The sequence below is a fragment of the Equus quagga genome, chromosome 12 (assembly GCF_021613505.1).
Source record: "Equus quagga isolate Etosha38 chromosome 12, UCLA_HA_Equagga_1.0, whole genome shotgun sequence".
Classification (NCBI taxonomy): Eukaryota; Metazoa; Chordata; class Mammalia; order Perissodactyla; family Equidae; genus Equus; species Equus quagga.
The window spans coordinates 99,467,777-99,487,087 of NC_060278.1; the positions used below are offsets into that span (position 1 = coordinate 99,467,777).

The window sequence follows — 19,311 nt, forward strand, 5'->3', positions numbered from 1 at the left end:
TACACTTAAAAAGGTTAAAATTGCAAAAAACCAAAAAGACAATTGAGCCTACGTTTGTGTTACAACTACAACTCTGTTGCAAATTGAAAGTGTTGCTATGGAAGGCGCAAACAGCTATGAGGGAGGATGGGTAGTCCAGGGAGAGTTCATGTAGGAGGTGGTGTTTAGGGAAAGTTGCCTAGAGGTGGTAATCATGAGCTGGGTTTTCGAGTGAGTAAGATTTCCCCCCAAACAGAAAGGAGAGGAAAAGTTCCCGGTAAGCTCTGAGACCTATTTTCCTAAGGACCGTGGAGCCACTGCCTAGGTTATCATCTTGGCTCTGTTACTAACTGGCTGTGTGACCTGGGGACCTCTCTGTGCCTCAGTCTCCTCCTCTGTGAAATTGTAATAGTAATCGTACTTCCTGCTAGGGCTGCTGTGAGGATTAAATTAGTTAACACATGTACAAGTGTATTTAGATCAGGACTTGGCACATAGTAAATGTTATGTGTTAGCTATTCTTGTTTTTAATATTTTTCTTTTTTATGAAAATAAATGTTTTTTGTGGAAAAAAATCTAAGAAGAAAATAAAAATCACTCAAAATTCTACCACCCAAGAGACAATCACGGCGCACGGTTTATTGTATCTTGTTCCACAATTTTTTGTGCATAAACACACACAGTTTATCCACGCACCTCTTGAGACTTTCTCCCTCGAACCTCGCACACCCCAGCGCTCGCACTGTCCTCTGAGCCCCAAGATAATGACGTTTACTTAAGACAAAGCCCCGCCCCTTGATCTCGGACAGTGAAACCACGCCCCCGACTGCCGCGCGCGCGCTCTAAGGTTCGGCGGAGAGTGCACGGCAGGGGCTCTCTCAAAACGGAAGTGACGTATGACGCATGCGCAGTGACGACGAGGAGGTCTCGGGAAACTAAGGGCCGGCACCGGCGCCGTGCTCGTTTCCGGAAGTGGCCGCTGCGGCAGCATGCTGGAGGAGCTGGGTTTGATCCCGACCATAGGCGAGGATGACGAGGTGGCGGTGGAGCCCGAGTCTGACTCCGGAGAAGAAGAGGAGGAGGTATGAGCCGATCGGGGGTGGGGGGGGGGGGGGGGGGGGGGTGAGGGGGCGCGGCGGCGGGCGGTCAAGTCTCCTTGACTGCTTCCCTTCCCCGTGATTCCTCAGGTCCCTGCTCCCAGATCCTCAGCATCCCCTGCCAGGCCGGCAGGTCTCCCTGGAAGGGTCTCACCGGGACCCCAAGATCTTCCTCAGTTTGTTCCCCACTAGCTTTTCTTCACCTCCGCTCCTGTGCCGGTGACATTCCGTGTCGCTTTAGTGAACTCAATACCCATTCGGTGAACTGGTGTTTGATCTGGGCCTTGTGTAATAGAGATCCAGAGGTGAAGCCCGTCCTGGTTCCGGCTCAAGGAGCCGTGGGTATCCATTCGTTCCTTAAGCCGGTATTTATTGAATACTTAAATTGCTACACCTAAGCATTTGGGAGACGGCAGTGAACAAGATGGGCAAGGACAGCACTCTCCTGAAGCTTATGTTGGGGGGAGGTTACAGACATTAAGCGCTATGGCGATTAAAAAGGGTGATGAAAAAGATGCCCACCCTTCAAAGATCCAGCCTGCGGAGTTTCCCCTCTGCGGCTTCCTCTGCCTACCGACACCTCCGTTTGGGTGTCCCATGGCCTCTGCAAATTCACCTTCTCCAAAGCTGAACTCTGGTCTCCCTTACCCTCTTAACCTGCTCCGTCTGGAGCCAGAAACACTGGGGTCGTCCTTGACAGCTGCTCCCTCCTGTGTTCTGCAGGCTAGCTCAGGAATCTCTCTGAAGCTTCTCCCCCTCTCTCCATCCACACTGCTCCCCCTCTAGACCAGGCCTCTGCCATCTTGTGCCTGGATACCCACAATTCTAACATATCTGGTCGCCTGCTGTTTCTCTTGCCCGCTTCCTCTAGTGCATTCTCCACTTAGCAGCCAGAATGATCTTTTCATTTCTTCATGGAAAACTATCATAAAAAAGGACTGAAGCAAATATGGCAAATGATAATGCAAAACTTCAGGGGTGAAGTGCTATACAACTATTGATAGTTAAACTAGGTACCTGAGAAAAGATGTATGATCATTACTAATAATGAAGTTTAGCGTCAGAGTTCTTGTGAGATTGTTTAACTCAAGTAAGAAGAAAAAGTCAGTACAGCACTTTTTAGTTCTTGGGGTTTTTTCTTCTCAATTTCTTTTTCCGAAGCCATAGTTCAGGCAGTTCTCCTTCCTTTCTAGTTTCCAATGTATGGGTTTTTAAAGTTATCTTTTTTTTATTCATTTCTAACTTAATTGAATTGTGGTCGGAGAATAGTCTGTGTAATATTGATTCTTTGAAACTTATTGAAGATTTGCTCGAAGCCTACTGCGTGATCAGTTTTTGCAACTATTCCATGTGTGCTCAGAAAGCATGCACGTTCTCTACTAGTGGGCGCAGTGTTCTCTCTGTGTTCATTGGAGTGAGGCTTATTAATTGTGCTGTTCAGATTTTATACTGACTCATTTTTTGTCTGCTTGATCTATCAGTTACTGAGAGAAGTGTGTTACAATCTCCCATGGCGATTGTAGACTGGTCAGTTTCTTGTCATCTGTCAATTTTTGCCTTGTGGGGCCGGCCTGGTAGCGCAGAGGTTAAGTGCGCACATTCCGCTTCACCCTCCTCTTCATTAACCCAATTCTGATTTGCTTAAAGAATTTATCTTGATTTGTGTTCAAGAAATATCCAGGGCTGGCCCAGTGGCGCAGCGGTTAAGTGCGCATGTTCTGCTTTGGCAGCCCGGGGTTCACAGGTTCGGATCCCGGGTGTGGACATGGCACCGCTTAGCAAAAGCCATGCTGTGGTAGGCATCCCACGTATAAAGTAGAGGAAGATGGGCATGGATGTTAGCTCAGGGCCAGTCTTCCTCAGCAAAAAGAGGAGGATTGGCAGCAGATGTTAGCTCAGAACTAATCTTCCTCAAAAAAAAAGATGAGGATTGGCAATGAATATTAGCTCAGGACGAATCTTCCTCAGCAACATAAATAAATAAATAATTTTGCCTTGTATATGTCTATTGTCTTATTGGGTGCCCTTGTTTCTTTCGTCCTTTTCTAGTGTTCTTTCATCTCAGTCCCATAGTCACCCTGCTTCTCTCTTTTCCCAGGGGCCCATTGTGCTGGGCAGAAAGCAGAAAGCCTTGCAGAAGAACCGCAGTGCTGATTTCAACCCTGACTTCGTTTTCACCGAGAAGGAGGGGATGTATGATGGCAGCTGGGCCATGGCTGACGTCATGAGCCAGCTCAAGAAGAAGGTGAGACTGATAGTGATAGGCAGTTCCAGGCCTTGGGCTGTTAGGGTTGGACAGTCGGTTTTGGGGTCTAGCCCTGACCTTGCTGCCTTTTTCCATCTATTTACATTCAGCAGATAGTGGAACTCCTTTGGAAATACGTGTGTAGTTTTGATGGGGTGGGGAGAGGTGGTCACAAATAACCCACAGTCTTGATTAAAACCAAAGTATAATATGTTGCAAAATGGATTTATTGCAGACTTTAGTTACAAACACGTTCATTGATCTATAGATGATATTTAAAAGTAGTAGAAATATCTTAATTCCTTCATTATAAAATGTCCATGGAGCTTTTCTGGGAGGAGGAGATGGTGAGCTCAGACTATCTTCAGTGCATGTATTAAGAGAGACCCTTATTTTTTTTTTATTTAAAGATTGGCACCTGGGCTAACAACTGTGGCCAATCTTCCTTTTTTTTTTTTTCCCCTGCTTTATCTCCGCAAACGCCCCCTGTACACAGTTGTATATCTTAGTTGCGTGTACTTCTTCTAGTTGTGGGATGTGGGACGCCGCCTCAATGTGGCCTGATGAGCGGTGCCATGTCTGCGCCCAGGATCTGAACCTTGGGCCGCCGCAGCAGGAGTGCGTGAACTTAACCACTCGGTCTCGGAGCCGGCCCCAAGAGAGACCCTTTTTGATTTTGTGGATGTTAAAAAGTGTAAAAAAAAGCTCTTAGTTGGGGCTGGCCTGGTGGCGTAGCAGTTGAGTTTGTGCACTCTGTTTCAGTGGCCTGGGGTTCGCTAGATTGAATCCCAGACACAGACCTATGCACTGCTTATCAAGCTGTGCTGTGGCAGGCATCCCACATATAAAATAGAGAAAGGTGGGCACAATTATTAGCTCAGGTCCAGTCTTTCTCAGCAAAAAAGGATTGGTGGCAGATGTTAGCTCAGGGCTAATCTTCCTCAAAACAAACAAACAAACAAACAAAAAAGTGTTAGAGGAAATCTGATAATACCAGTCCAATGGTTTAGGAATACCACACATTACATATAAATTACTTGACTTAAAAAAATGGACGTAGCTATGTTAAAATGGTCTGTTTTTTAGGTGTCCACTCCTTGTTTTGAATGTTAGAAAGAAACCTTTGTTTCATCACTTTATGACAAAGAACAATCTAGCAGACATCCTTAGTAGTGGTCTTTTTGACAGCTAGCCTTGCCCCACAGATACTGTCATTCTCTGTCTCTTGCCAGGGGATCTCATCTGGCATCACTATTGAGGGTCCTTGGTTCCCACACAGCACAGCCAAAGCTGCTGCAAATGTCACTGTCATTTGCTTGTTTGCCAAGATCTCATGCTTTTCTTTGAATCTGGTGATCAAGCTAGAAGATGCATGAAACTTATTTCCATTTCGTGCACTTCAAAGAGCAATATTGCCTGCTCAGAGCAGTTTAATCCAGGCTGCTGGCCCTTGTTCTGATTGAAATAAAACAGCGTTTCCTTTTCAAGGTCATCTTGAGAGGATTTCTTTCTTCTTTATTTTCATATGGACCCCATGTAATTAAAGACTTGGTTTCATAAAGCTTACAGTCTGGCAGGGTAGAAAATAAGTAGACAGATGGTGACAGTTAATTGTAGTTGTGGTAAGTGCCATAGCAGTCCAGGGTGCTTTAAGCATGCATAAAGGGGGCCTGCCATTTCTAAAGTTTTAGCAATATCCAGCATTACCTGAATTTGCTTGGATTTCAACATTTTAATTAATAGGCTAAATTATGTGTGATAGGCAAGGGGAAGAGTCTTTCCAAGTAGCATTCAGATACAATGTGACATCTCTTGGTGATTGTATCATTCTGAATAGTAAACACCTTCTAAAATGTGGATGTTCCTATTGGTTCCAGGTAATTTAAAGTTTTTTCATAAGTAGACCATTTATTTAATCTTCTTTTTGCAATGAATAATATACGGATTGATTAATCTGTCCAAGGACAGACAAGCTTTTTGTATATTAGCATCTGAGACCCGACCCGCAGAGGAAGCTTGCTTTGTCTCTTTCCCATGTGTGTATTTCTTTCTCATCTCTTTATTTATATCTGCAGAGGGCAGCCACTACATTAGATGAGAAGATTGAGAAAGTCCGAAAGAAAAGGAAAACAGAGGTGAGAAAGCGAAGCAATTACTTTTCTTTGTAGCGAAGCCCTGAGCTTTACTCTCAGCACCACCCCACTGTTCCTCTTGAGGCCTGAGCTGCAGGGCTGCTGGTGCCGGCAGGCTGTGTGTGTGTTGTAAATATCCACCGGGAGCCCACATAGCGTTCTGCCCAAGCTGGAGGGCATAATGTTGCTCCTAATAGGTTTTGGATTTCCTGAAGTTTGTAGTCGCCTTGCTTTATTATAATTTTTTTCCAGGATAAAGAAGCCAAGTCTGGGAAGTCAGAGATGGAGAAAGAAGCAAAGGAGGGTTCTGAACCTGAGGAGCAGGAAGACCTTGAAGGGGAAGATGAGGCGGGCTCAGAAGATGATGACTCAGAGACCGATTACTCGTCAGCTGATGAGAACATCCTCACCAAAGCAGGTGGATGATGCAACGGCGCTGCCAGAAACAGGGACGGGAAATTGGGCGCTCCTTTGACTTTGTAGCATTTCCTGTGCTCTTCCCTATAGTTAAATTGAAGAGCTCTGTGTTGAATTCCTTTCTTTTCGCTTCCCTTTTTCTTGGGATTTTGTTAGGGTTATTGTACTTTGCAGGCAGAGTTTCCTCTTTCCCCCTCTCCAGCCTCACACAGCTGCTGGCAGCTCCATGGTTCAGACTTATTTGGGGTGATAGGTTCCCCCATGTCCCAGATGGGTCCAGCCACCTAGTGGGTGCTCCATACATACTTCTTGCAGAAATGAGTGTTAAGGCATTGTAATGTAACGTAGTGGTTGAGAGCCTGGTCTCTGGAACTTGCCGAGTTTACTTCCTGTCTGGCCTTCGGTGAGTTCCGTACCTGTACTGCTGCCCCGTGTCCTCGTCTGTGAAATAAGCCTGAGGACAGGTGGTTGTGTGGATTCAGTGAGGCAGCCACATCAGGCGCTTGGGACAGTGCCTAGCAGAGTGCGAGTGCTCAGTAAGTATGAGCCCTGATTACCAGCTGTGTTTTTCTCCATAGATACACTCAAAGTAAAGGAGCAGAAGAAGAAGAAGAAGAAAGGACAGGTGAGCATGGGCTTGGAAAACAGTGTACAGCTTGTTTTTGCAACCTGAAAGGATTCGAAGGTCAGGTAATTTTCTTGGGCCCTTTTTGCTAAATTCTCACTGTCTTTTGCTTTCCTGGTGTAGGAAGCAGGAGGATTTTTTGAAGACGCGTCTCAGTATGATGAAAGCCTCTCGTTCCAGGACATGAACCTGTCCCGCCCTCTTCTGAAGGTAGTAGCTTCTTTTGGCAACCATGGGATTATTGCACTTGCCCCCTAACTGGGCTCCTCGCCCTAACCTGGGCTCTTGGCCTCCCTAAACTCTGTTGTCCACACAGCTGCCAAAGAACCCTGTTTAGCAGGAAGTTCTATCTTGGCCTATAAGGGCCTGTCCCTTCTGGTCCCCTCTGAAGATGTCTCTTAGCACTCATTCTGCTCTGGCCACCCTGGCCTCCTTGCTGGTGCTCAAACAGGTCAGGCATCTTCTTCCTTGGGGCCTTTGCACTTGCTGTTCCCTCTGTCTGGAAGATTCTTTCAGAAACCTGCTTGCGGTGCTCCTTGCCTCTTTCAGGGTTCCACTCAGTTTCCCCTGCTCCATAAGGCCTTCCTGCCACCCCCTCTGTAAATCGTACCATTCCCTTCCACCTGCCCACTCCGCCCCCTTGACTGCTGTATTTTCTCCATAGCGTTTACCTCCATATGATGTGTGTTGGTTTGGGGGCTGTTTTTCTACCCAGTTGTAAGATTCCTGAAGGCAGGGTTTTTATTTCTTTTGTTTACTGCTGTATCCTCGGTGCCTAGAACAAGGACCCTCTCTTCTCCTCAGGCCATTACAGCCATGGGCTTCAAGCAGCCCACCCCAATCCAGAAGGCGTGCATACCTGTGGGTCTGTTGGGGAAGGACATCTGTGCCTGCGCAGCCACTGGGACAGGTAAAAAGGACAGGGAGTTGGGGAGGGGAGAGGAGGTGGAAGGAGGGTGCTCAACCTAGAAACGGCTCTAGGTCGACTTACCAGATGACCACTTTGCTAAATATGCAAATATAAATTTTATACTTATAAATATACAAATTTTAATGCAGTAACACTATATATTCTGTTTAGTAACTTCCCTTTTTAAGAAAAAGATACCCTTATAGGATTAAATAAAGATTACCTTCACCAGACTCACTGTGACTCGTGGCTATCCTAGCAGGGTATCTCTGAGACCCTGACCTTTGTCACTGCCACGATAGGCCCCCATCATAGGAGTAAAGTTTTGTAAAAGGGATGTTCATCACAACATTGTAGATTAGTGCAGTTAATTATATAGTAGAACCAGTCGTGTAATAGAATACTAAGCAACTATTTAAAAGAAGTAAAGAGTATTTAAAGAAATAGGAAAATATGTTTTTTTAAAGGGGGAAGTTACTAAGCAGAATATGTAGTGTTATTGCATTAAAATTTATATTTTTATATTTCTGTCCATTTAAAAAAAATTGGTGATATAGATACCATTATGTTAATGTTTATCTCTAGTTGGCTGAATTGTAGGTGATTTTTACTATTTTCATATTTTTTTTATATTTCCCGGATTTTTTACACTGACCATGTGGTTTGAAAACAGAAAAAAGTTTTGTGAAAAATAAGTTGCTTCCTTTCCCCCTGAGCAGATACATAGTTTTCTGTGCTCAGGTGCAAACCTGAACTGTGAAGGGCCTGAAGCGCTCCTCATGGCTTCCTGCTGCCCTTCCCACCAGGTAAAACTGCGGCTTTTGCCCTGCCCGTCTTGGAGCGTCTGATCTACAAACCCCGCCAGGCTCCAGTAACCCGCGTGCTCGTGCTGGTTCCCACCCGGGAACTGGGCATCCAGGTGCACTCCGTCACCAAGCAGCTGGCCCAGTTCTGCAGCATCACCACCTGCCTGGCTGTGGGTGAGTTTCTGGCTGAGGGCTGCCCGCCTCTGAGGGACCCGGATGTGGTGGAGGACCAGTGTGGCCCAGCATCTGAGGGTGACAGGAAAGCCTTTATTATGATCGAACCCACTTAAAAACTGTATGACGTGTATTCATAGTAGATAGTGGGGGCGAGGGGAGAGGGTTTGAATGAGACTTAACCAGCCTTGAAAAATGAAACTTTGAAATTATGGGAAAAAAAATTTTCTTGGTACTTAGCAAATTTAGGATATAATTTCTGCCTCATGTGAATAGTGAGTCAGATTATTTGGGGCAGAATTTTTCTGATGATATATTGTCATTTAACCTTCATTTCACCCTCGCATGCAATGGGCAGTCAAAGGTGATGTACGAAGACATCGATTTTCTCAGCTGCTTCGCTCAATCCCTGGATGTTTGAATCTATTCTGAAGTGCCTTTGTGTCACCGTCTTTTTTGGTTTTCACACTTAGCACAATTGTGATGAAACAATCTGTTTCTCCCAACGTATTGTAAAATCCATGTGAGTGGGGCCTTTGTCAATCTTATTCTCTGCTCTTTCCTCTGCATCTGATATGAGACCTGGCAGGTGACAGGGCTCAGTCAATACCAGTGACAGAAGTGGCCACCTTGTGGGGCTCTTCTCTTTGCAGGTGGCCTGGATGTGAAGTCTCAAGAAGCCGCTCTTTGGGCAGCGCCTGACATCCTCATTGCCACCCCGGGCCGGCTCATCGATCACCTCCACAACTGCCCTTCCTTCCACCTGAGCAGCATCGAGGTGCTCATCCTGGATGAGGCTGACAGGTACACCTGAAATGGTGGGGCCCCAGGTGCTCTGAGGTCCCAAGGGCCACACCCCTGGACAGGAACCTGCCATCCTGCATTATTTTTCCTGGCTCTCACCATCGCCATTGGTCTGCAGTGCCAATTCAGCTGCTCACGTTTGCTCTCTCCATCCTCAGCCTGGATTACCCTGCTTTCTTTCTCTCTTTCTGTAATGTGATAGTTGAGAGGGAAGGTAGGTCAAATTCCGGCTCTGCCACTTCCTGCTATTTGGAAACGTTATTTAGATTCTCAAGGCAAAACCTTTCCTTGCTTGTAAGTGGGGGATAAGACTAGTACCCACCTCACAGTGTTGAGGATTCAAGGAGTAACATCGGTGAAGTGCTGGTGCATAGTGAGGGTTCAGCAAACAGCCTCTGTTACTGGGGTGGGGGACTCCTCCTCTCCTTCCTTCCATCCCTCCTCTCTCTCTCTCTCCCTCTCTCTCTTCCTTTCTCTCACACATATCCCATCTGCTCACCTCTTTCCTTCATGACTGATCACAATAAACTCAACCAATAATGGATGTGGGAGGAGAGAAAGGAGGCCGCAAATAACCCCAAAACCTGTTGAAATTTACTCTCCAATTGAAGCATCTCAAAACTAAGCAGGTCCTTAACCAGGCTTCTGATCCCATCTGCCCCTGCCTCTCTCTCCCCATCTCAGTGAAAGGCGATTCTGTGCTTCCAGTTGTTCAGGCCAAAGTTCTCAGCGTCATCCTTCTCTCTTTTTTTTCACACCCCTGGTACAAGGCCTCTGCTGGTAAATGCTGTCGACACTTCCCCACCTTGGGGCTTCTGTGCTTCCCTCAGCTTGGAATGACCTCTTGTACTTCCTCTGGTTTCTGCTCCAGTTGTCACTTATCTAAGGGGTGTTTGCCAGCCACTCTCTTTAACAGCTCCTGCCCTCCTCCCACATCCCCGCCTCATCCCTCCCTCCCTGCCTTTCGTTCTCTGAGGTGCTGCACGTCTCTGACTTCCCACATTGTTAGCTGAAGGCTCATGTGGTGGTTGTGTTCCTCCTTTCCTCTGGAACATCACCTTCATGCAGGGCCGGCTTTGTGTTGCTTGCTGCCACATCTCATTGTCCACGGGCATGTCTAGTATCTAGCAAGTGCTCATTAAGTGTTTGTTGAATAACCGATTAGCTCCCCCAGTGCAAACAAACCATTCTTGCGGCCTGGAGGAGGTGATGGAGCTTGTTCTAAAAGCCAAGGGAACGTGATGTGATTTAGATTTTAAAGGGGAAGGGAATTGTATTCTTCAAAAATCTCAGTGTCTCAAAAGACCAAGAAAGGCTGTGGAAGTTTCAGATTAAGGAGTCCAAGGAGACACAATAATGTGATATCTGATCCTCAACTGGAGGGAGAAATACTCTAAAGGGTTGGGGCAGTTGAAAAAACTGGAGTCAGAGTAATCTCACAGATTAATATTATCTACGAAGAGAAAACGGTCCCTTTGCAGTGGAGGGAGCTGGCAGACAGACACCACTTCAACCAAGTGATCAAACTCACACCAGTGGTACCGGAACAAACTGACCATCCGTCTCCTGATGGAGCAAGAGCGATGTGCACAGCCGCGCCTCTGCACGTTCTCCCAGTGATGACAGATGAATCCGGTCCCTGGGAAATAGACAAATGCAGAGTGTGAAAAAGGGTGAGGGGACTTTTCTAGACTAAAGGAGATTATAGAGACATGACAACCAAATGCAATATAGGAACTTTCCTTCCTGGACTGAAAAAACAAAAGACAGCTGTAAAATGACATTTTTGGGACAGTTGGGGAAATCTGAATATGAGCTGTACTTTAGATATTATTCAAACACTTAAGTTTCTTGGGTGTGATAATGATATTGTGGTTATGTAGGAGAAGGTCATTGCTCTTAGGGGATGTGTGCTGAGATGTTTAGGGCTAAGGTGTTGTGATGTCTGTAACTATTCTTCAGAAAAAAGATAAAGCAAATGTGACAAAATGATAATTCTTGGTGAATCTTGATGGGTCAAATAACAATAGTAGTGATAAAATAAGTAAATAAATGATCCTGAAACATACTAATGACAACAACCAAACATTGCCTGTCTGATGTTTTCTGTCTCACTGTGACAGACGGCAGCTCAGTCCATTTCTTTTGATTCCTTCCCTTCCTCGCTTACCAGGATGCTGGACGAGTACTTTGAGGAGCAGATGAAGGAGATCATCCGAATGTGTTCCCACCACCGCCAGACCATGCTCTTCTCAGCCACCATGACGGACGAGGTGAGCCGCAGAGGTTCTCCGTGGCGGGGTGAATGGAGGGGTAGTGCATGGGACCCGGGCTGGGCTGGAGGGGGTGGCCTGGGGTGAGCACAGGCATGCCTCGCTCACTGCCTCCTGGCAGGCTGGTGAACATCCCTGTCTTTGTGCCTGGCAGGTGAAAGATCTGGCTTCTGTCTCCTTGAAGAATCCCGTCCGGATATTTGTGAACAGCAACACGGACGTGGCCCCCTTCCTGCGGCAGGAGTTCATTCGGATCCGGCCAAATCGGGAAGGAGACCGGGAAGCCATCGTAGCAGGTGAAAGCCCGGGGTGGGACCGGGCAGAGTAGGGTGGTCAGCTTCCTTTTGGGTTCCATGCTGAAGTGCTTGGGTTGTACCCCGGTATGTCCTCCATCCGGTCTCCCCTAACCCAGTGCGTGGTACTGCCGTTCATCCACTCCTTCACTCTCGCCATCAGTCATTCCTCCCTTTCTGTATTGCCTCACCTCACTCCCACCATCCAGGCCTCTTTATGTGCTGCTGAACTCCCAGCCACTTCCCCCCAACTATCCTTCTGGCCCTTAGTCTAGGCCACTGCTGTCTGTGGCCTGAGTTGTTGCAGCAGCCTCTTACTTGGCTGTCATTCTTCCACCCTTGTCCCCTGGTAATCCATTCTCCACAGTGCAGATCATTTAAAATGCTCAGCTGTGAACGAGCATTCACTCCTGTTACTTCCCTACTTAAAGCTCTCTGGTGTCTTCCATTGTTCTTAGACTAAAATCCACACTCCCTAGCAAGTCCTGTAAGACCCTTCAGGACCTGGCCCTGCCCTCTTCAGTCCCAGCCTTGGTGCTTTCGCTCATGGCGCTGTAGCCACCCTTGCCTGCTTTCACTCTCTCAAGCCCACCAAGCTCGTCCTGCCTCAGGGCCTTTATGTTTGCTCTTTCCTCTGCCTGGACTCTTCCCCCAAATCTTGTGGATGAGCCTGCCTTGTCATTCAGCCTAATGTCACCCCTTCAGTGAGGCCAGCCTCGAAGCTGCCTCCCTGTCCTCCCTTTACTCTCACTGCATTAATCACCCTTGCAAACTGGGAATTGGCTTCTCTGCCTCTGCCGTGGAACATGAGCTCCACGAGGCCAGGACCTCGCCTTTCTCCCCCAGTGCCAGGCACAGCAGCCACTTTGCAGGCGAGGAAGGAGCAGGTGTTGGAGGTGGCTGCTGACTCAGTCCTCTCTCCCTGCCAGCTCTTTTGACAAGAACCTTCACTGACCACGTGATGCTCTTCACCCAGACCAAGAAGCAGGCCCACCGCATGCACATCCTCCTGGGGCTCATGGGGCTGCAGGTGGGCGAGCTCCACGGCAACCTGTCACAGACGCAGCGGCTGGAGGCCCTCCGGTAACGGTCAGGGGGCTGAGGCTCCCACCCATCCTTCAGTGAGGGCTCTCCTCATGTGAAAGAGGGAAAATACCACTCAGAAGTTATGTTAGAGCAACAGCAGAGGACACAGATAGTACAGATCCCCACTTTAAAAATTTTAGTCTAGGGGCCGGCCTGGTGGCGGAGTGGTTAAGTTCGTGTGCTCCGCTTTGGCGGCCTGGGGTTCACAGGTTTGGATCCTGGGTGTGGACCTAGTACCACTTGTCAAGCCATGCTGTGGCAGCGTCCCACATAAAATAGAGGAAGATTGGCACAGATATTAGCTCAGCGACAATTTTCCTCAAGCAAAAAGACAAGGTTGGCAACAGATGTTAGCTCAGGGCCAGTCTTCCTCACCCACACACATTCAGTTATAGTCTGACCACTGTAAGGTCATGTCTTAGATACATTCAGAACTCTGACTTTGTAGGCTTCCGGAAGATGATACTCGTGCACTAGGACTTGAGTGGGAGCTGCTGAGTGGGGCCACAGCAGGCAGTTCTCACTTGGGAAGACCCAGCATACATTCTGTTCTCTACAGCTTTTCCAGAGTAGTCTCAACATACCTGGGTCTGATAGAACGAGATTTGGAATCAAACCAGCTGCCATTCTTTGAGCGTTCACTTTGCTAGTCCCTGTGTTTTCCATGTGACTTCTTGTTTAATTCTCAGAATAGAGTCAACCTGGTAGGGTTCCTCCTTCAAGACTCTCCACCTCTCCCAGGTTGTCATAGGCAGCTGAGAGTTGATTTTTAAAGAAAGGCTGTTTTGAATGCTGAGACATTTGCGTGTGCTACTTTCTATAGTCCAGCTCTGTGGTTCCCAAACTTTCATATTTATAGGAATTGCTGCTTCAGGTGGTGTACACAAAACTGCGTTTGCTCTACGTTATGGGATGTTTAAAGGGGCGTGTAAGTGGCAGATGGCTGACTTTTAGGATCTGTCCCCACTCTGATAGTCTGTACCGTGCTGCTTGAGTCCAAAAGGATTTGTGTTCCGTCTGCTGGCTCAGGCTTTTGCAGAGCATTATTGGCGTCGGGCATCCAGATAAACATCTATTTGTGGCTATTTCCAGGCGCTTTAAGGATGAACAGATTGACATCCTTGTGGCCACAGATGTGGCAGCCCGTGGACTTGACATCGAGGGAGTCAAAACGGTAACAGGCCCCATCTTCCTTGAACCTTTGGTGGCAGTCGTTTTGCCTCCTTGTGTCCCCATTTCCCCAACTCCCAGGTCTGACTCGTGCTTAACTTTGACCTTCCAGGTAATCAACTTCACAATGCCCAACACCATCAAGCATTATGTCCACCGGGTAGGGCGAACAGCGCGTGCCGGCCGGGCTGGGCGCTCGGTCTCTCTGGTGGGAGAAGAGGAGCGGAAGATGCTGAAGGAGATCGTGAAGACCGCCAAGGCCCCTGTGAAGGCCCGGATACTTCCTCAAGGTGAGCAGGCACCGCTGCAGCTGTGCAGGGTGGGGGGTGGGGCATGGTCTTTCATCAGATCCTTTGGGACGGGGCAGGGGGCAGAGGGTCAAGAGAGCAGGTGCTTTGTACTCAGGAGCCAGATTTGAATCCAAGCTCAGCCGCTTCCTTGCTGAGTGACCCTGGGCAGGTCTGTCCTCATCTGGGCTTCAGTCTCTCTGTGTGTGAAAGGGAATAATGATAGACTTGTGCCCCAAGTGCCCCAGTCATAGGGATTTTCCAGCCTTTGGGGAAGAGAAGGCCTCTTCTTGGGGCAGAATTCCCATTAGCCACTACTGCTTCCTCTCGGTGGGGGGCAGAACGTGGGGAGGAAGTCAGCACTCATTCTTTTTGGATATCTTTCATTCTTTTTGTTCTTCTCATCCATAGGGGTCATATAAAGCACATCCTTCTTTAAAATTACAAAAGTAATACGTATTCTGGGGCCAGCCCCATGGCCGAGTGATTAAGTTCGCGTGCTCCACTTCAGGGGCCCAGGGTTTTGCCATTTTGGATCCTGGGCTCAGACATCGCACCACTCATGGGGCCGTGCTGAGGCGGCATCCCACGTAGCACAACCAGGGGGACCTACAACTAGAATATACAACTATGTACTGGGGGGCTTTGGGAAGAAGAAGGAAAAAAAAAGATTGGCAACAGATGTTAACTCAGGTGCCAATCTTAAAAAAAAAATGTATTCAGTGTTGGAAGTTAGTAAATAAAAATAAGTGCAAAACTGTAATTGTATGTGAAAGAACTCACCACTCTTAGCATTTAGGTGCATATCCTTTCAGACCTTTTTTCCATTTGTATGTGCGTTTTTCTTTCATTTAATTCATTCAGTCAGCAAACAGTTATTAAGTATTGCTGTGTGCTGGTGCTGTTTATTCTGTTCTAGGTATTGGGGATACTGCAAGAAACAAACTAGCTGATAGACTGGTGGGAAAGAGACACAATAAATGAGCTAATAGTAGACGTGATCAGGAACAATAGGAGGAGAGGTACTTACTTTAGAAAAGTTCTTCAGGAAAGGCCTCTGAACAGATGGCGTTTGAGTTGAGTCCTGCATGATAAGAATGAGGCAGCCATGAGCCCTCTGGAGACAGAGTTTGCCAAGCAGAGAAAAGCAGGGCAAAGCCTCTGAGGCGGGAACAAACTTGGTGTGCAAGTAGAAGAGTAGGAAGGCCAGAGGGCCTGGGGCATGGTGAGCAAGGGGGAGGGAGAAGGTCAGAGAGGTGGGCAGGGGCCACGCTTAGGAGTTTGGAATTTATTCCAGTAGCAACAGGAAGCCTTTGAGGGGGGGTGTTAAGCAGACAAGTCACACATAAAAACTCAATTTTTTACATCACTAAATACACATCTACATTATTTTCATCAGCTGCACAGTATTCATCTTTATTTTAGTCTTTTTTGTTCTCTTCCCTTGAGATGTCATCCTCAAATTCCGGGACAAGATTGAGAAAATGGAGAAAGATGTGTATGCAGTTCTGCAACTGGAAGCTGAGGAAAAAGAGATGCAACAGTCAGAAGCCCAGGTGAGGCTGTGAGGAGGGCTCTGGTCCACCGCGCTGCTCAGGAAGCAGACTGTCGCGGCCCTGCTGCCTCTGCCCGTCTGAAGTATTGTGTCTGCCACACATATCGTCAGAGCCCCAAGCGTTTGCAGGCTGTGGTTTCCTACAGCTGCCACGTTATGTATTATCTGATGTACGTTTCATGACAGGCATCCTTCTGCCGTCCCCACAGATCAACACAGCAAAGCGGCTCCTAGAGAAGGGCAAGGAGGGACCAAACCATGAGCCTGAGAGGAGCTGGTTCCAGACCAAAGAAGAGAGGAAGAAGGAAAAAAGTATGTCTGGGAGGTTCCTCAAAAAGCTAAACAGACTTACCATAGGACCCAGCAATTCCACTCCTAGGTCTATACCCAAAAGAATTGAAAACAGGGACTCAAATGGATACTTGTACACCAGTGTTCACTGAAACATTATTCACAATAGCTAAAGGGTGGAAACAACCCATGTCCATCATCAGATGAATGGATCCACAAAATGTGGTGTGTACATACGATGGAATGTTATCCAGCCATAATGACATTCTGATACATGCTAAGTGAAGTAATCCAAACACAAAAGGACAGATATTTATGATTCCACATATATGAGCTACCTAGATAGGTAAATTCATAGACAGAAAGAGCCATTACCAGGGTTTGGGGGAGACAGTTACTACTTAATGGTTGCAGAACTTCTGTTTGGGATGATGAAAAGTTTGAAAAGAAACAGACAATGGTGATGGTTGTACAGTATTGTGAATGTAATTAATGCTACTGAATTGTACACTTAAGAATGGGTAAAATGGCACATTTTATTTTTTATATATATATTTTTTTGTTTTTTTAAAGATTGGTACCTCAGCTAACAATCTATTGCCAATGTTTTTTTTCTTTTTAATTCTTCTTCCCAAAACCCATCAGTACATAGTTGTATATTCTAGGTGTAGGTCCTTGTGGTTGTGCTATGTGGAACGCCATCTGAGCCTGGCCTGACGAGCAGTGCCATGTCCACCCCCAGGATCTGAACAGGCGAAACCCTGGGCCGCTGAAGCAGAGCACGTGAACTTAACTGCTCGGCCATGGGGCCGGCTCCAATGATATATATTTTGCAACAATTAAAAAATAGTAAGTCAGGAAGATATTTATGTATATCCCCCTCCTCCCCCTTTTTTTTTTTTTTAAAGATTGGCACCTGAGCTAACATCTATTGCCAGTCTTCTTTTTTTTTTCCTTCTCCCCAAAGCCCCCCAGTACATAGTTGTATGTTCTAGTTGTGGGTCCTTCTGGGGCCACGGGGTTGGCCCCCCACTCCCTTTTTTTAAACACAAATGAATTCACATTGTTCTATACTTTGCTTTCTTCAATTAATTTTATAGCTTGGAGATCATTTTGTATAGGCACATATAGCCAACTTTTTTCCCCCCCTTTTTTTAATGGCTGCATGGTCTTCTATCATATGGGTAGCTTATCATTTATTTAATTAGTCCCCCATTGAGGGACACTGAGGTTGTTTCCTATCTTTTGCTATTATAAACAAGTGATGTGGTGAATAACTTTATACAGATGCCCTTTCACAATTAAGCAAGTATATTTGATTTGCAGGATAAATTCCTAAAAGTGGAATTATAGGTCAGAGGGTGTGTGTGTGTTTCTTATTTTGTTAGGGATTGCAAATTTACCCTCCAAAGAGGTTGTACCAGCAATTTAAGAAATGCTGCCTGTATTTGATGGGACAAAAAATCAGGGTGTATGTATGTTAAGTTTCTATGTTAAAAAGAGAGTTATAACTGTATTGTGGGAAGGTGTGGGGGAGTGCAAAACTAAATTCTCATCTTTCATAAAAGGAGGTAGATAGATAATGAATGTCTCAAATTGATTAATCGAGAAGTAGTACAAGCAAGCATGTTATTTAGGGAGATAAAGGTGACCACCAGAAGAAGTGATCACTGCTTCTCGTTTTAAGTCCTTATGTGCCAGTTTAAAACATGTGCACTTCTTATTGTAAGTTTAAAAAAAGATAGAAGACAGTACCTGAAATCTCATGCTCTCTTCTCATCCCAGTTGCCAAGGCTCTGCAGGAGTTTGACTTGGCCTTAAGAGGAAAGAAGAAAAGGAAGAAGTTTGTGAAGGATGCCAAGAAAAAGGGGGAGATGACAGTGAGTAGGCTTCCCTTTCGAGTTGGGCCCCAGCCTGGAGGGTGGGTGAGGGCTGCCTGGTCTGTTCCACACTCACATGCCATCCTTCTCCCAGGCAGAGGAAAGGTCCCAGTTCGAAATCCTCAAGGCACAGATGTTTGCTGAGCGGCTGGCCAAGAGGAATCGCAGAGCCAAGCGGGCGCGAGCAATGCCTGAGGAGGAGCCATCGAGAGGCCCTGGTAGGCAGATGGGGAGCCTGTAGAAACTGGTAGGAAGGTTCTCCCTCAAACCTGTGCTTGTTGTCAGGGAGAAAATTGGAGGGATGATGATAAGAGCATGTTTCTGAGTAATGAGTATGTACCAGTGTGTACAGCTGTCCTTTTATTGGCTGTAAGTGGTGAAGTGGCTCCTGTGGTTGGTGGGGAAGAGCTAGGAGTTGAACCCAGGCCTTTCTGACTCTGGAGCTAAGTCCTTACCATCTGCTGCTTGGAGGAGCACGTCAGGGTAGAACAGAGCCAAGATGGTCTTCAGCGCATTTCACGTGTAAGTGGCCCCTTTCACTTTTGGACTCTGTAAGCGCCCTTTGGAGTGGTTCTTTACACCTGGTACCTCTGATTCCTTATCCCTTTTCTGCCGAGATCAGATATCTTGTCTCCATGTCAATAAGTCATCAGGGCAGAGCAGCCACTGAACTTGGAACCATTAACCTGAGCTTAAGGGGATTTAGGAGCTTGGGCCAAATAGGACATGTCTAACCCGTTCTCTCTGCACAGCCAAGAAGCAAAAACAGGTGAAGAGATCTGTATTTGATGAAGAACTTACCAACACGAGCAAGAAGGCCCTGAAACAGTATCGAGCTGGGTAGGGTTTTTAAGTCATCATCATTTTTGATGAAAGCTGTGAATCTTCTCCCTCCTTCCTTACTCCCAATTCTCTCACATACCTATAGCTTTATAATACATAATTTCAGGGACTCCTGTCGCCCACCTCCCCGCCCCCCCCCAGCCCATGTGTGGAGCCCAGAATGAGAACAGGAAAAAAAAGATGTTAAGGCCCTCCTGCCTTAGAGGTGAAATAACCCATTTTAGGTTCAGAAATAGAGCTTTCTTTCAGGGGAGTGATAGAACCCAAAACAAAGGACCCTAGTTTGCTCTTGGGAATATGTGTCTCCCTAACATCCCCTGGGCCGGGGTTGGGGTGGGGACAGACTAAGCTTCCCAAGTAGTCTTATGATCTACACAAGAAGGAAGAGCCTCTTCCTGTCTTGTTTTAAAGCTGGGCCCTGACTTCCACAAACCCCTATTATCA

The 19,311-nt window shown here is 46.8% G+C and overlaps 1 protein-coding gene across 1 annotated transcript; it reads left to right on the forward strand.

Annotated features, from left to right (window-relative positions):
- Window positions 1–927: 927 nt before the first annotated feature.
- On the forward strand, window positions 928–18,868 carry DDX27 (DEAD-box helicase 27). Its single transcript, XM_046678054.1, has 19 exons — window positions 928–1,061; window positions 3,175–3,321; window positions 5,397–5,456; window positions 5,706–5,871; window positions 6,449–6,495; window positions 6,619–6,705; window positions 7,300–7,405; window positions 8,212–8,385; window positions 9,039–9,189; window positions 11,363–11,462; window positions 11,617–11,758; window positions 12,685–12,838; window positions 13,934–14,015; window positions 14,124–14,301; window positions 15,748–15,854; window positions 16,063–16,165; window positions 17,930–18,045; window positions 18,119–18,242; window positions 18,777–18,868. The coding sequence occupies exons 1-19, from the start codon at window positions 969–971 to the stop codon at window positions 18,866–18,868; spliced, it is 2,229 nt and encodes a 742-aa protein (XP_046534010.1). The 5' UTR covers window positions 928–968.
- The last annotated feature ends 443 nt before the right edge of the window (window positions 18,869–19,311 follow it).

Excerpts from the sequence above, each read along its gene's own strand:
- DDX27 (XM_046678054.1), top strand. The coding sequence starts at position 969 with ATGCTGGAGGAGCTGGGTTTGATCCCGACCATAGGCGAGGATGACGAG. Across the intron at positions 5,457-5,705 it reads GAAAGAAAAGGAAAACAGAG|GATAAAGAAGCCAAGTCTGG; the intron begins GTGAGAAAGCGA and ends ATTTTTTTCCAG. Across the intron at positions 6,496-6,618 it reads AGAAGAAGAAGAAAGGACAG|GAAGCAGGAGGATTTTTTGA; the intron begins GTGAGCATGGGC and ends TTCCTGGTGTAG.